Source organism: Cervus elaphus, chromosome 23 (assembly GCF_910594005.1).
Source record: "Cervus elaphus chromosome 23, mCerEla1.1, whole genome shotgun sequence".
NCBI classification, from domain to species: domain Eukaryota; kingdom Metazoa; phylum Chordata; class Mammalia; order Artiodactyla; family Cervidae; genus Cervus; species Cervus elaphus.
The window spans coordinates 32,529,888-32,547,275 of NC_057837.1; the positions used below are offsets into that span (position 1 = coordinate 32,529,888).

The 17,388-nt window shown below is 38.6% G+C and overlaps 1 protein-coding gene across 1 annotated transcript in view; it reads left to right on the top strand.

Moving 5' to 3' along the window:
* The first annotated feature begins 1,103 nt into the window (after positions 1-1,103).
* The window catches only part of TMEM236 (transmembrane protein 236), a 39,647-nt gene continuing 23,362 nt past the window's right edge, over positions 1,104-17,388 (top strand). Inside the window, exons 1-3 of the mRNA XM_043884926.1 lie at positions 1,104-1,765; positions 12,103-12,175; positions 16,567-16,708. Coding sequence (XP_043740861.1) covers positions 1,509-1,765; positions 12,103-12,175; positions 16,567-16,708 — 472 coding nt within the window. The 5' untranslated portion in view covers positions 1,104-1,508. The remainder of the gene's footprint in view (positions 1,766-12,102; positions 12,176-16,566; positions 16,709-17,388) is intronic.

Consider the following 17,388-nt stretch of genomic DNA (forward strand, 5'->3'; position numbering starts at 1 on the left):
ATGATGTGTCTCAGTCAGACACAGGCACGGGGGTGCCATCTGATGAAGCCGGCAGACAGGAAGGATTGGACTAGCCTGTGTGGGTGCATCACCCCCGTACCACTTGTGGCAGCCAAGGCTCTGTCTTATGTAGGCTCCTCTGCGGCTTCTAGGTGGCTTCCCCATCTCTAGGTCCATACCACTCCAGCCCTGCCTTCACATCTGCACTGTCCCTCCTTTCCAAATAGTCAGCTGATTCCTCTGTTTAGAAAATGCCTTTTTACACACACATTTACACACACACATATCTTTCATGGGATGTGGGTGTTCTGAGTCCTGCTGATTTTCCTAGCATCACCTTCCCCTGTGTTCCTGCCATGCCACTCCAGACTTCACCATCATGCCTCCCTCCCATTTGTTTTTTTCTGCCTGAAATGTCACTGACACCCCAACACCCACCATCTGTTCGCATCATCATTATCTTTCCCTCCCCTTCCCAAAACCAAAGAGGAAGCTCTCCTCTGTGGTATCATGGCATTTAGGTTAGACTTCTGACTGCAGTTATTTTTTGTTGCCTGTAGGTTTGTTTCCTCTATGGATTGTGAGGGTTTTCAGGGAAGGACCCTTTGTCACACATACATTGAACCACCCCACACCCAGTGGAATGCTCATCACAGCTGCTCAAAGTGGCTTGTGCGAAGGAAAGATATTCATGGGTATAATTGTCTTTTAAATATTTGATATGTTTTTAGACTAGATATAGATAACTCTTCATGTATTGATCCTGATAACAAGTTTCTCATATCATCGTTAGTTTCCTGACCTGCAAAATAAAAATAATGTTAATCTGTGTTGCATAGCAATTAATTGTGCAAGAACAAATAAATATTTCAAGTACTAGGGAGAAATCTGGTTGGAAAATTGGCAAAGTGAATCCAAACTCCCTTTTCATGCATTTTGAAGAGAAATGAGGGGTTGCTGTCTTAGACAAAGACTCAAGCTTTGGGTATTTCTCTGTATCTGCTCAGTTATGAAAATAGGGGATTGGTTTATGTCTTTTCTTCTTTTTTAACTCTAAAATCTGCTGGATCTGCTCAGTTGTAAAAATAGAGGATCAGATTATGTCTTTTCCTCTTTTTTAACTCTAAAATTATATTATTGCAATGGTTCTACTTAACAAGTGTTAAATATTAAATAAGTGTTTTTTGTGCTCAAATTCACTATAAAGACTACATTAAAAGACCCCACTTTTACTGATGCTCCAAAGCATATTCTGAAATTCATTTGACTTCTAGTAATGGATCTGCAAACACATTAAGTGATCACTTCCATGACGGCTCTGTTTCTTTAAGAGACCTCGGTTGTTAAGTTGGAAGATCACTGAACCATATGAGGGTCAATAAAAGAATAAAGTCACTGGTGAGTGATTTGAGTACAAGGAACTTGACCACAGTTCAGTATCTGTGCGTCCATATGCCGCTCACAGTCAGAGGAGGAGAGTGTGGTCCCCGGGTGCTCGGCCTCCCAGGATGGCTTCGGGAAAACTAATCAAGCTGCTGGTGTTTGAGCTGCTTGAGTTTACTGCTTTCTGTGTCCCTACGTTGGTGATAATGGAACAGTTTGCTGTTGCCTATTACACCACAAGGCATCCGCCTGACAAAACACGTTATTGGCTGATTGTTTCCTGTTCAATTGCTTATGTAGCTTCAGTGACTCTCTTGATTTGGGTTCCCGTGAAAGTTCTCTTGTACAAGAAACGTCATCTTTACCAAAAAATCAAAGGATGGTGAGTAAAAAGAATTCTTTCGCAGGGACCTCCTGGGATGCTTTCAAAGAGATTGTCTCGTTCTCTGGGCATGGATGCTAGCATAACACACAGGTGTGTAATGTGAGATTAAGAAGAAGTAATAACCACTGTTTCAATCAATGTATTCATAGTTGCATGAAGTATGGAAGTATCTTCTATATTTTTAAAAAATATTTTTTGATGTGGACTATTTTTTTTAAGTCTTTTATGAATTTTTTATAATATTGCTTCTGTTTTATGTTTTGGTTTTTTGGCTATGACATATGGGATCTTAGCTCCCTGACCAGGAATTGAACCCACACCTGCTGCATTTGAAGGCAAAGTCTTAACCATTGGACCACCAGGGAAGTCTCCTTCCATATTTTTTTTTAAGAGTCATTTTTTTGCTGACTGATAATTGCAATTTACATGTATTCCTAAGACTCTGGTACTCTGAGTAGTGATTGTTTTTGTACTAATTCCTCTGTACACTAAAGTGTGCAAAGTTATCATAGTTAATTTACAGAAACCATAATCATAAGATTCTAATGTATAATTTTTCTGTTGTATAAAGCTGAAAGTAATGTGTAAATGTTTACATTGCAATGTTTTATAACTATAAGGCACCCTTTGATCATTAGCAAACTAAAATTTTTAAGCAAACTGGTTCCTTTATTTATATTTAAAAAATAAAAATAATAATACTTTGATTGTGTTGATAAATTCTATTACCTTCATGGTGAGAAGGGTAAGTATTCAAATAATAATACAGAAATATTTTAAATAAATCATGGCTTAATAAGGATTGAACTCATAATTTAATGACTATATTGATCCATGTAAAGGTATTAAGAATAAATAATCTCTGGTCCTAATGTATTTTTCCTTTTAAATCTTCAGATCTTATTCTTGTCATCTGAGATACATAGAATACATTTGACAAGCGAAGAGCTGGGAATTTTAATTCAAGCAAGGGCAGAAATGTAAAACTAATAGATAAAACTATACATCTGTATAGTGAGAAACACTGTAGGGAGGGTGGGCCAGATCCTGGGTGGGGCCCAGGATGTCACCCCCAAACCCACCAGGAGACTTTCAGTTCCTGGAGGGCAGACGTCCTGAGTGGTTTCTGAAAATAAAGCATGTGGTTGGCATTGCTTTCATCAGTGGGGTTTAGGTGTTTTCCAACTCTTGACCCAAATCCTCAAGATCAACTAAGCTGAGCTGGGCCCTCCACCCCTCATACCTGCTAGGAGTTGCTTCAACTGTTGAAGACTCCTGACCAGGCCAGGAAGTGTTTGAGGGGATATAGGGAGGGTCTAAATGACAACAGGAGTAAACCAGTAGGAAGCTGGCCACACCAGCCCAGGAAAGTGCTCTCTTATCTTTTTCTGCATTGGCTTAATCCCTAGGACCTTTTAGGTCTGAATATCATTCAGGCAGCAAACCTTCCCATATTGCTTATTATTATTATGTGGGAGCTAAGATTCCACATGCCTCATGGTCAAAAAGCCAAAACATAAAACGGAAGCAGTGTGGTAACAAATTCAATAAAGACATTGAAAATGGTCCACCTAAAAAACTTGAAAAAATATATTATTATTAAGCTATAATTACTTCTCTACTGATTACTTATTATGTACTATAATATGAATTTATCAGTTTCATTTCATTGCATACCACCTTGTGAAGTATGTCTTTTTTTGAGTTTATTATTCCCAAGAGGAAACTGAAGATTACAGAGGTTAAGAAACTTAACGTGGTCAGCTGACAAGTGAGTGAAAGGCCTGTACTTTGGACCCAGGTCCATCTGATTCTGTGGTTGGTCCTTCTAACCACTACCCTGAACTGCTTCTTTGAAGGGTGAGGTCCCAATCTCTGGGAGCAATTGAAAGTAAAGAGAGCAGTCTTTATACTCCTTAGGGTCTGTGCTTTGGTTTGTTTGTTGTTTTTGTTTGTATACCTGGTCCAGCCACTTCCCTTGTGCTAAGTTGTCTTGGGCTGCCACAATAATTACATCTTTCAGTGATTCCTTTTGGAAAATACTCTTTCAGTCTTTCATTTCTGTTTGTGGGTGTGGTTGGTCATGAGTATTCTAAATAGTTTTAGGTGGATGGCATGTTATCTATGATTTCAGTGAAACTGTTCCCTCCATGACCTCTTTTACGAGCCATTGTTATCGCTTACTGGCCTAGAAAAGAAGAAATTGTTACTGAGTACTATTCTAGGAACCTTACACATTCCATACTGTTAGACTTTATGACAACCCAGTGAGGTGTCCACTAACAGTCTTGTTGTATAGATGAAGAAATGGAAACTTGAAGAAATGATTAACTTTGGCTAGTGATAAAGTTTATAACTGGTGGAGCTGGAATTTGTGAGCCCAGAGTGGTCTGATTCTGTGCTGTTACTTCCACCTTATGCAACTTTTTAAGTATTCTTTCTGACTTTGAGTGCTAAGTATGTTTCCAAAAAAATGCAATTTTTCTAGTGTCACTAGGATACATCTTCCCTAAAGATATATATTTGGATATTATATGTGATCCCCAAAAATGTGTATAGAATATTTTAATATATGTGGTAACATAGTGTGTGTCATATAACTTGATTTCTAGAGGAAGATGAAGCAAAAATAATTGCTATTACAGAAAGTAGGAATTGAAAGTATGAATTATTTTTGAAGAATACTTAAATAGTTGTTTATGTGAGATTTCATAGATTCTTAGCTTTCACAACTACATTGTTGATGGGCCTATTTGAGAATCTCTCTATACATCCACACTGGTGCCATGGGTCCTATGTGGCTGGTATTCAGGAGAGAGTGAGTCATCCACCTAGTGAATTCCTGACATTGTGGCTGAAGGCTGCAGACCTGAATTGAAATTCCAGCATTGGCCCTGATTTTGAGATCATCCTTTAAATTCTTTTAAGTTTTAGTTTTCTTATGAGCAAAATGGGGACAACCTAGTTTCTTTATTGGGTTGTTTTAAGAAACTGAGTAAGATTATGCATGAAAACTTCTGAGCACAATGCCTAGCACATAGTAAGGACCTGGTAAATGTTAGTGTTGTTATCTCAGGCTGAATTTAATATCTCCATTGAAAACATGATCTGGTTTAATCCTCAGAATGACTCTGGGAAGTGATGATAAAACTGAAGAAAATTCTAGAAGTGATACTCTGTGTATCCAGAGAATCTTCTAGGTTTCTTTTATCCTTTGAGAGTAGTGAAGGTCAATAGAGGGAAATGATGAATATCTTATATTTTGTGATTCTATTCTATACATAGCATGATTCTATTTATTTTTTAGAATTGAAGAATGGTAGCTCAGATGGTAAGGAATCTGCCTGCAATGCAGGAAACCTGGGTTCAATCTCTGGGTCAGGAAGATCCCTTGGAGAAGGGAATGACTACCCACTCCAGTATTCTTGCCTGGAGAATTCCGTGGACAGAAGAGCCTGGGGGGCTAAAGTCCATGGGGTTGCAAAGAGTTGGACATGACTGAGTGACTAACACTTTCACTTTCCATGGTTGATTTATAATATTGTGTTAATTTCTGCTATACAGCAAAGTGATTCAGTTATATATACATATTTTTATATTCTTTTCCATTATGGTTTGTTTCAGGATATATATTTTATTTAATTTGGCTCTGCCAGGTCTTAGTTCTGGCATGTGAAATCAATTATTGCAGCATGCAGGATCTAGTTTCCTGTCCAGGGATCCAACTTGGGCCCCCTTCACTGAGAGTGTGGAATCTTAGCCACTGGACCACTAGGGAAGTCTCTATCTCAGGATATTGAATATAGTTCCTTGTGGTATACAGTAGGACCTTGTTGTTTATCCATACTATATATAATAGTTTGCAGCTGCTAATGCCACATTCCCAGTCCAGTCCTCCCCCAATCCTTTCCCTCTTGGCAACCACAAGACTATTCTCTACTAGAGTGTGATTTTATGTTTCATTTTCTCATTTGACCTGCACTCAGTTTTGTAAAGTTGAGGGAATGGATATAATTGTCATTTTATAAGGGAGGAAACAAGGTCAGAAAGTTTCGGACACACTCTAAACCAACAGAAGTCTGAACTTTAATCCGGTGTTCTTTCTTTTACTCTTGTTAAACACTTCCTCATTCTTTTGGAATGACTGTTCTTTTTAGGGATGCCTGTCATAATTTATAATAAACTAGGGGCATGGTTTGAGGAAAAGAAGAAAAACTCTTTATATACACACCAAATTTTATATCCGAGTAAATAAGAGGAAACTTTGCCTAGGATATCATGGAATGGGTGAAACCATTGAGCTATAGATTAATCAGTGAATGGGTGAAACTATTGAGCTACAGACTAACCTGAAACTGAAGTAGATTTACTCAGAGAGGGTACCTTGGGGAAGGATAATCCTAGAAGACTTTTGGGGGTTCCCAGACTGGTTTGGGGTGATATTTTAAGAATTCTGTCAAGTCTTGCAGAGTATGATTCCTTTAGTCAGCCATCCACAACCTTTGTGGCACCAGGAAGACAATTTTTCTGTGGACTAGGATGGTGGGGTATGGTTTTGTGATGACTCAAGCACATTACATTAATTGTGCACTTTATTTCTATTATTATTACATCAGCTCCACCTCAGATCATCAGACATTAGATCCTGGAGGTTGGGGAACCCTTGCCTCAGACATGTCAGCCATCCTGGGCAGTGCCAAGTTAGAAAGACTCCAATTGGAACATTTTCCTTTGTTGACATCTTTTACTTACACTGCAAGATTTGCTGTTAATTTGTTTCTGGTGGCAGTGGAAGTCATAGCAGTAATAGTTCTAGTTGTCATCATAGTAAAATAAGAGTAAATATTGATCGAACAATTACCATGTACCAAGAAGAGTTGTAAACACACTGCCTGTGTTATTTTAGTTAATTCTCTAACTTTTATGAAGAAGAACATTTACAGTGTTCATTTTATGAGTGAGGAAATTGGGGCACAGAGGTTAAAAGACCACCTGGCCAGTGAGTAGGGAGTCAAGACCGACCCCATTTGTCTCAAGTCTGAGCACCTTAACGGTGCTCAGCAACACACACGAGTGACCGGCTCACCCGAGGAGGCGGAGCTCACTCTTTCCAGCACCTCCGAGGTGGTCATGGGTGAATTGCCAGGAGATAACCAGTGGTGCTTAACAGTTACTTCTTCCCAGAGAACCCTTTTTCTCTCAGTCTGTCTGTCGTCTTCTGAAAACCTCAAGACTGATCATTTTCTTGTCCTTGACCACAGGCTTTCTCTGCTTGTCCCACCACCTCCAGCCAGTCAGCAGGAGTGGATTCACTTATGCTTTTCTCTCCTGCATATGCAGTCAGTCACCAGATTCCATGAGTTCTTCCTCTTTCGTCTCTATCGACTCAGCATCTTGTTCTCATGACTCTTTTCCTCACCCCAGTCAGGCACTGATTTCCAGGGCCACTGTGCACTTGAGTCTCTGGCATGGCTCGCCAACTTTTGATCTATTCCCGTCCAGGGTCAGATCCCTTGTTCTGGTCGCTTTTGCTCAAGGAGGCATGGAGAGCATTTTATGAACCTCCTGGGTCTCTGATGACCTTCACCAACAGCTGTCCTTGCCTTTTGCCTCTCTGTCCCCCTCATCCTCTCCGTGTCCTTGTTGACAGAGTAATAACCTTCTTGAAAAATGTTGCCTGCATTTCAGTGCCACTTCTAAAACTCTACTCTTCCCCTTGCTTTTAGAATTCAGTGTTGGAATCATCTGAAAGCTGAAGACACCTTAGTGTCCATCTATCACACTATTTCTCACAAAACAGACAGTCTGCCTCTGATTTTAAAGGAGCTTCATGACTTTTTGTGTCTCTGATTCTGAGAATATGTTGTGTTGTGCTCACTCACTCAGTTATGTCCAACTGTTTGGGCCCCATAGACTGTATCCCACAGGCTCCACTGCCCATGGAATTTTTCAGGCAAGAATACTAGAGTAGGTTGCCATTTCCTTCTCCAGAGGATCTTCCTGACCAAAGGATTGAACCTACATCTCTTGCATCTCCTGCATTGGCAGGCGGATTCTTTACCACTAGTGGCACCTGGGAAGCAATTATGAGAATAGTCTTCCTAATTTCCTTGTATTGAAATAAACTCTGCCATGTGTAGCTTCCTTCCTGTCTTCTTTGTAGATATCACATCCTATGCCCTGCCTTAGATGCCAATGAATTTGGCCATGGCTGGGAGCCCTACCCATTGCCCCCTGATTTTCCCTTTTTATTGATTTTCTTTTTAATGTGTCAAGCATAATTAATTTGGAGGTTGCATATTTTAATTTGCATAGAAAAGTTTGGCTTCTGGGAATACCCTGTCCAGTGGTTTGGACTCCATGCTGTAACCACAGGGAGCCCATATTCAATCCCTGGTTGGGGAACTAAGATCCCAGGTGCTGCATGGTGGGGTTAAAAGATTTTTTAAAAAGAAGAAGAAGAAGAAAATTTTGGTTTCAGTCAATCAGTCAATCAGCCAATTTTCAGTGATTCAATACTCACCAATTTCAGAGTACTGTCCTTGTTATGAAATCATGCTGGCATGGCTACCAGCAATTAATTAGCCGCATGTAATGGTCACTCTCAGTAGCATGACATTTTTTTCTCCCTTTTTTTTTTTTTTTCAAAAAAAAAATTAGAGTATAGTTGATTTACAGTGTTCTGTTATTTTCAGATGTACAGCAAAGTGATTCAGCTATACGAATACATGTCCCCTTTTATAGCTTTTCAAGCTCTCTCGTCAGCTCTCATAAACTGTTGCTTGTGTGATGACAGCTCTCCACACTGTGTCTCTAAGGGTGACTTCCTGTCTGAGCTCACTGTGTCTATACTGAAGCTTTTCAAATATTTGAAGATGGGCTCATCACAGCCATTTCAGCCACATCCCATTTAGTCTGCTAAGAAGTTTTCTCCAGTGTCCAAGTCCCATCAGTTATTCTCCATGTCCTGTGATTTCTGGACCTTTTACTCTTCGTGATGTCTCCTTGGGATGCTCGCTGACTTGTTAATGTCTGAGTGTACTCTCTGTGATAACCACAAACCTTCAGTTTATTACAGAGCACAGTAATCTGAAATGTAGCAAAACAAGGTCTGCCTGTATGTTGGTTTTAGCCAGCAGTTCTAAGGTTTAAGGCTTGACAACCAACCTGTGTGTGTGGACACTCTGTCCTCTGGACCTATCAGGGTGAGGGCTCCACCCTCTGGGCCATGGGCAGCAGGCCTGCTTCTGCATCTGAGGAGGGAACCCCTGGGCCCATGGTAGCAGTGGCAGCTTCCCTGGCCTCTGTGGCATCATCCGAGTCATTCTTCCCTTTTGTTGATGATGGCACATCTCTGCAGCCAAATGGCTCTGTTTTGGGCTTACCAGATGGCTCAGTGCTAAAGAACCCACCTGCCAATGCAGGAGATGTGGATTCAATCCTAGGGTCGGTAAGATCCCCTGGAGAAGGAAATGGCAGCCCACTCCAGTATTCTTGCCTGGGAAATCTCATGGTCAGAGGAGCCTGGTGGGCTACAGTCTGTGGGGTCGTGAGGAACTGGACAGGACTGAGCATGCACACATGGCAAGGCGCAGCTCTGTATTAGCCCATTTCCTGCCTATCGTATCCTGGAAGTCTCACAGCCTTTCTTCATTTTGTCCTGTCTCTGTCACCCTTCAGAGCAAGCTGTTAGCGTTTCTGCTGAGGTTGTTGATTGGATTCACAAGCCACACCCTTAGTGTTTTCTCCAGAATGTGCTCTCCCATCTTTCCTGCATCCTTTGCAATATGGATATGAGTGTGTCAAAGAAAATAAGACCATATGTTCTTAGCTAGGTGTGTATATTGCCTGTGTGCTCAGTTGCTTAGTCGTGTCTGACTCTTTGTGGCCCCGTGGACTATAGCCTGCCAGGCTCCTCTGTCCACGGAATTTTCCAGAGAAGAAAACTGGAGTGGATTGCTGTTTCCTACTCTGAGGTATGTAAATTACTAAATCAAAATTTTAAAAGAATGTGGATAACTGTCTTTCAGCCTCATTACTTTGTTGTATAAGTCTATGTATTTTATGCACTTAAAAATTCTATTCTGAGAAGGGTCCATAGGATTTAACAGATTCCCAGAAAGTTTATTGTATAAAGATGGTTTGGAAATATTGTTCTAAATGCTGGAGATAAAGTAATGAACACCTTAGATGAGGCACCTTGTCCCATGGAACTTACCTTGGATGTAGGCAAACAGGAGTCAGACATGAAAGATCTATGATCTAGACTAGGTCTATCATCCAGAGACTCCCTGTCAAAAAAGAATAGCTAGTGTAAATCTGGAAGGTGGGACAAGGTTGGTATGATCACAGAATAACAAGATGTTATTAGTATGTTATTAGTATGGTGGGGTCAAGTGGATGTTGGGAAAGGGGCAGATCATTCTAAGTGAAGAGAGTAAAAGAAATAAGAGAAACCACATCATGGAGAACATGTAGACAGTGGTACTAGGTTTCAATTTTATTTTAATTACTTATCCACTGGAGATTTTTAGAAAATTTATTAAATCCACAAATAAGTATATTTTGTGGTAAAATACACCAATCATAAAACCTACCATCTTAACGATTTTTAATTGCAGAGCTCATGGGCATTAAGTACATCCACACTGGTGTGCTACCATCCATCGACAGAAGCTTCTTCGTTTGGAAAAACTGAAGCTCTCTAGCCATTAAACATTAACTCCCCACTCCCCACTCCTCCCAGCCCTGGTGATTTTGAGCTGAGTAGTAAGGTGTGTTTTACATTTACAAAATTAGATGTTTGCTTTATGGGAAAAATATTGCTTGGCAAGAATAGAAACACTACCAGGAAACTGGTTACGAAGCACTGCAGATAAGAGATGATAGTGAGTGAGCTACTGTGTTAGCGGATGATGATTTGAAATGCACTTAGGCGGTAAATCATGCAGGATTGGATGATGACTGGAATGAGTATGGGTTCTTTTTCAGGCCTGTTAAGCCTGAGTTGTCTATTAGACATCCAGTGGAGGTACCAAATAGATAGGTGTGTGTCCAACTCCAGATCTCAGGACAGAGGCCATTGTATATATTCTAGAATCTATTTGCAAGTCCTGGGCGAGTGGGTGGTGTTTAAATGATGGGACTGGCCGAGATAATCAAGGGAAATAACACAGGTAAAGAAGAGGTGCCAGAGTAATTCCCGAGGTGCTCGTAGAGGCGAAGCTGAGAAGAGGACTCTGTGGATGCCCTCGCCAGCCTGAGAGCTGAGTGCTTCAGGAATCTCCATCTGGGCTCAGAGAAAGAGGCAAAGCTACCAGTTTTTAAATTTCATCATACCTCTGGTTTTAGCAGGTTGTTCTGGGTCTGGCTATGAGAGTTGGGCTATCTCACCCCTATCTTATGTCTATACCTAGAAAATCTAGGATGGGGCTGGAGTAGAGGGACATGGCAGGCAGAAATTCTTAGTCTTCTGAAAGACTCCAACACTGTGTGCTTTAACACACACCATACTATAAATGTAATTAGTATAATGTATATTTAACTAAGGAGAGAGGAGGTAAATAGTTCATTATAGAAAAATTTGAGTGCATTTTGCAATATCTTCCTGTAAATTGATAATGCTAAATATATGTGTTAATTCTCTCTGTCATAAAATATTTATATGTTATATCTCAATAACTATTTGGTTGCTTGATTGTGCAAGGCTTAAAAAGTTCAAGTATTAGTCACTCAGTTGTGTCAAACTCTTTGTGACCACATGATCTGTCCATGGAATTCTGCAGGCAAGGCTTAAAAGGTGGTCCAAAAACAAATATGAAAAACTATGTGATTTTTATGTATTTATATATGTATAAATTTTTCCCCTCAGGTAAGAAAAATCTAGATGTTTTCACTTTGTCACCTTTAACTAATGGTATATGGTTTCTAATTTATTTTTTGAAAGATCAGTTTTGCAGCATGGGGTATAGTATCCGTAGAGTCATGCTGTTCTTTCTTTTCCAACTGGTCACCAGAGCCTGACGTGTTGGACAGGATTCTAATGAATGAATTATGAAAGTACTGAACGTCATTTGTCTTGCACTGTGATACTTTTAGCCATCGATGGTTTGTTAATTATTTGGAAACCTTTCACCCTCTTCTTCTAGAAAAACTTCCTGGCTTTTTGTGTGTTCCCCTTTGCCATACTCAAACATTTGGGAAATGGAAATAGGGAAGCAGTGGCTTCTTAGAAAAACTATAAAGGAGTGTAGGAACTGCACAATTGGCAGAATGTAACAGGAACTGTTGATCTTGTACATTATTGCTTTTGCTTATTTTTTCTCCTTTGCTAGGAGACCTGTTATGATGATGTGTGTAGTACTCACCACGCTTCCCAGCTTCAGCTTTTCTATAGCAGTGACTGAGGTATGGAATTTTGATTTCTTCTCCTGCCTATAAGATTTTGAGATTTTAGAATGTCCCCCTGTTCTTAAAATTTCACAGAGTGGTATGCCCAACAAGTTTCTTAAAGTTGATTTTCTCCAGTCTTAGATCATTGTTATCTCTCTGATTTTGGAGGAAGGTCGAGCAGCCAATTTTTTAAAATCTACTGTGTTTGTATAGGGGGGTGGGGAGAAAGGAATGTCATTTGAAAATAATAAAAAAGCAAGGAATTTGAGAGAAGATCCACATTTTGTTTCTTCTAACCTGATGTTTTTCATGAGTGTTCTTGGTTCTAAAAAGAATAGAACAGTATCTCAGGGAACAACCACTCACATGATAAAATCTTTGATAAGATATCTGTTGCCAAATAATTTGCATGTGATTTTTATTTGAAAATAAATTTGAATTCATCTTTCAACCAAAGGCAGCTCCTAAGGGACTCTGATGGATGGGTGTCTGCAGGACAGGAATATTATAGATACAACTTTCAGGCTGTGAGAACTCTTATTACCCAGATAGTTCAAAGCAGAATGCCCTGCTAATCTTATTATTTGTAAGGTGCTTGAAAGATGTAATTTTTTAGTTTATTAATAAAATTTTCATTTACATGTTGAGGAGATAGTCACTAAGTGCATATTACATGAAATTAGATCCTGAGGATAGAGCACTCAGAAAATTTGACAGTCTCTGGCTTTCAGTGAGCTTCCCTGGCGGCTCAGCAGTAAAGAATCTGCCTGCAATGCAAGAACCTCAGGAGACGGTTTGATCTCTGGGTCAGGTAGAGTCCCTGGAGAAGGGAATGGCAACCCACTCCAGTATTCTTGCCTGGAGAATTCCAAGGACAGAGGAGCCTGGTGGGCTACAGTCCATGGGGTCGCAAAGAGCTGGACACGACTGAAGTGACAGCACACACTCACAGCCTTCAGTAATTTTTTAACTGATGGTAGAGAGCAAAAAAACAGGCAGTAAGAGTAGGTCTGCTTAGTGCTATGAGAGAGATGTATACCGGGTAATGGATGACATCATTAGAAATCACATGACTTTGGAACGTGTCCTAGATGCAGCAGTAGGACAATATATGAACACACAGAATAACCTCAGAAGGCGACAGAGATGAACTTTGCATCAAACTGCAACACACGAGTATTTTAATCTTGATTTGTCATTTTCTCTTCCTTCCCCACCAGTGACCTTGTAAAGCACTTGGGAGGTTCCTATGAGCTTCAAAAATTCAGGGTATGACATGTCAAGGAACACTACTATCACAGAGATGCACTATCTATGGTTTGCCCTTTTGGGCCAACTGTCTCATTATGTTTCACCCATTGTTGTATATTTTTCTTTACTTTTTTCTCATTTTTCACTGAGGTATAACACACAAACAGAAAAGTTCACACAATATAGACAATATTAATGGAATACTACAAAGGAAGCCCCTGTGGAAACATTACTCAGTTAAAAAAATAAAACTTCGCTAGCTCCCTAAAGGCCATCTCTTTTGGCTACCTTTCCTTCTATCCCAAAGGTCACTTCTACCTTACTTCTAATATCACAGATTAGTTTATCTGTTTTTGAAAGCTTTATAAAAGGAAATCAAATTGTTATCTATTATGATCTTTCTATCTGTATATCTTTTGTTCAAAATATGTGCTATTCTTGTTTTTCTGTTTAGATGTAGTTCATTCATTTTCATTTTTTATTCCTGTACAGTATTTCATTTTACAAATATATCACACTCTATCAGTTCTACTCTATGTTATTTTATTTTTTGGCCATGCCACCTGACTGGTGGGATCTCGGTTCCCTGCCCAGAGACTGAACCCGGACTGCAGCAGTGAAAGTCTGGAATCCTAACCACTTGGCTACCAGGGAACTCCCATCAGTTATACTCTTGAAGGTCATTTCAGTTTCCAGTTTTTGCTGCTGTGAACATCCTTCAACATGTCCCTTGTTGCCATATATAAGCATTTGGGTTGGTCAAATGTGCAGGAGTAGAAATGATGGATCACAAGATGTTCAAGTACTCAATTATAACTAACTGTCAGTTTTTCAAGGAGATTATATTAATTTAGACTTCCACTAGCAGAGAATGAGCAGTCTTTGTGTTCCCCATCCTCAGTAGCACTTGCGTTGTCAGCCTTTATATTTTAACCATTCTGGTGAGAATATTCTTGAATTTCATTATAGTTCTCAATTTCATTTCCCCAATAATTAATGAGATTGAGCCTATTTTTCATTCTATTTTTTTCCCTAATGTGTTACTTATCTTTTAAAAATTGATTTGGAGGAATTATTTATATATTCAGATTTCAGGCTCTTTGTCGATTTTATGTATTGCAAACATCTTCTCATTCTGTAACTTCATGTTCTTAATTGTATATTTTGATGGAGAGAAGCTTTTAATTTTAAAATAGTCCACTGCGTCACTTTATTTGCTGCATTTTCTTTTGGTTACTTGTTTGAAACAATTTTGTCATATTGTGAATCTGAACCTTGAAGTCCTAAGGATAGTCTCCTATATAACATTTTGAAATTCTCTTTGAACTTCACAATCTACCCATAACTAATTTTTGTGTGTGTTGTGCAGTAACGGATTGTTTTTTTTCCCCCAAATAATATCTAATAGACTGAGCACCATTTATTAAAATGTCTGTCCTTGTCACATTTCTCTGTAGTTAATAAATCAGATGTGTGTGTCCATAGTCTATTCTGAGCTTTCTGTTCTGTTCCACGGCCTACTTTTCTATTCCTGTGCCAACACTACAATATCTTAATTCTTACATGTTTGTAATAGCTCTTTGTATCCAGAAGAGTAAAATTTCCTGTATTCCTTTTCTTCTAGATTGTCTTGCTCTTTGTATTTTCTTTTTTTCCACTTTTTTTAAATTGAAAGATAATTGCTTTACAGAATTTTGTTGTTTTTTGCCAAAAGCAACATGAAGCAGCCACAGGTATACATATGTCCCCTCCCTCTTGAACCTTCTTCCCATTTTCCTCCCCATCCCACCCCTCTAGGTTGTTACAGAGTCCCTGTTTGAGTTCCTTGAGTCATATAGCAATCCCATTGACTATTTTACATATGGTAATATAAGTTTCCATGTTATTCTCTCCATACATCTCACCCTCTCCTTCTTCCTCTCCCCTCCATGTCCATAAGTCTGTTCTCTGTGTTTCTCCATTGCTGCCGTGAAAATAAATTCATCAGTACCATCTTTCTAGATTCCATGTATATATGTTAGTATACAATATTTATCTTTCTCTTTCTGATTTACTTCACTCTGTATAATAGGCTTTAGGTTCATCCACCTCATTAGAACTGACTCAAAAGCATTCCTTTTTATGGCTGAGTAATATTCCATTGTATATATGTACCACAGCTTCTTTATCCATTCATGTGTCGATGGACATTTAGGTTGCTTCCATGTTCTAGCTATTTGCTGCAATGAACATTGGGGTACATGTATCTTTTTCAATTTTGGTTTCCTCAGGGTACATGCCTAGGAGTGGGATTGCTGGGTCATATGATGGTTTTATTCCTAGTTTTTTAAGGAATCTCCATATTCATTTTAGAATCAGCTTATCATTTTCCACAGAAAAGTTGGAATTTTATTGAGGTTGTAACAAAAGATATCATTTTTAAAACTTGTATTTTATAACTCTTCTGTTTTGGGGATGAGGAAATAGTTTATCCTTTTGAGGAAGATTTTGTCCATTTACAATCATATAGTCTATGAATAATGACATTTTGCTTCTCTTTTTTCCTAATACTTAAACACTGTTTCTTTCTCTCGCTTCATTATACTGGCTAGGACTTCAGTACAGTGTTGAATAGAAATGGTAATGGTGTAACCTTTGGTTTATTCTTGTCCTCAGAGGTATTGAAAACTCTTAACGTACTGCGGTTAACTTGATATTTGCCATAGGTTTTTTGTGGATACCTTAAACTGATGAAGCAAGTGCTCCAAAGCCTAGCTGGGTTTACCCAGATGTCTCTTCTTGGAAGACCATACACTTTAATATTTGTCTCCTTCCTCTTTGAGCTAGGACTCTCAGAGGCTCTGTTTAGCTGTTGGGTTGGGAGAGATTCCTCTTTCCACTGTTCCAGGAGCCTACTCTTAAATGTTAACGAAAATTTACTGAACTCTTTCTTTAACTGATAGAGTTCTGTCTTCCATTAACATGGATCCTAATGACATCTTTAGAAATGGTTCAAAACTTTGTGGGATTGAACACTTAAAAAGCTGAAAACCATGCTTCTAATCTTTTAACAAATGTATGTATAATTAGTGTAGCATTTCTTTCAGACTCCTCAAAGAATTGTGAACAAAGAAAGTGCAAAATTTTAATGCTTCTTAATGGTCTTCTGAAAACAGGTTCAAAAGAATATTAATGGTTCCACTGGTATCTTACCGGATATGTTACCTGACCTGCCAGTCTCCCTAGTTCTGACTTGCTTGATTGTGGTTGATATTATTGAAAAACTCAGGATATATCCTCTTAGAGGGAGGCAAAAGAGTAAGTATTCTTTTAAATACAAATATTTTTTTAAAAGTTTGACATATAATTCAACTTTCTCCCATTCTGTTATCTGTTGACATGTTTCATGATATTAAGAGCTAACATTATAGTTAGAAGATTACAAATAAAGATATCTAAATACCATTATTTTTAAACCTACTTTGATAGCTATACAGTTCTTTTCATTTCTTTTTTTGATTTTGATAGTACTGATAAATGAATAAACTTATTAAATATTGACTACTAAATCTTTAATGTTTACTCTAACAAGAAAATAACCTAAGTAAATTGTTATACATTTGTATTTTAGGAACTCTCTCAAAACCTTAAGTTTAGATGAATAAATAAGGAGTTTAGTCTGGACACGACTGAGTGATTAACACACTTTTTAGTCTGGATACTTTTGATATGGGAATTAATATGACTACTGCAGATATTTCCTGGAGATTTATATGTTTTTTTAAATTTAGTTGCTTTATAATTGTGAATTGTCAAAATGCTGAAGATTACCAAGATATGCCACATTTTCCCAAAGGGAACAGTTGAAACTAAATATTGATTGGCCTTTTTAAAAAAGTATTTTGTTAACTGAATATTTCGTTTGGTCGGTCATGAGTGCCCTCCACTTTAGTTTTATGTGATGGTATCTGTGTTCGATGTGCAATATTTGCATGGTG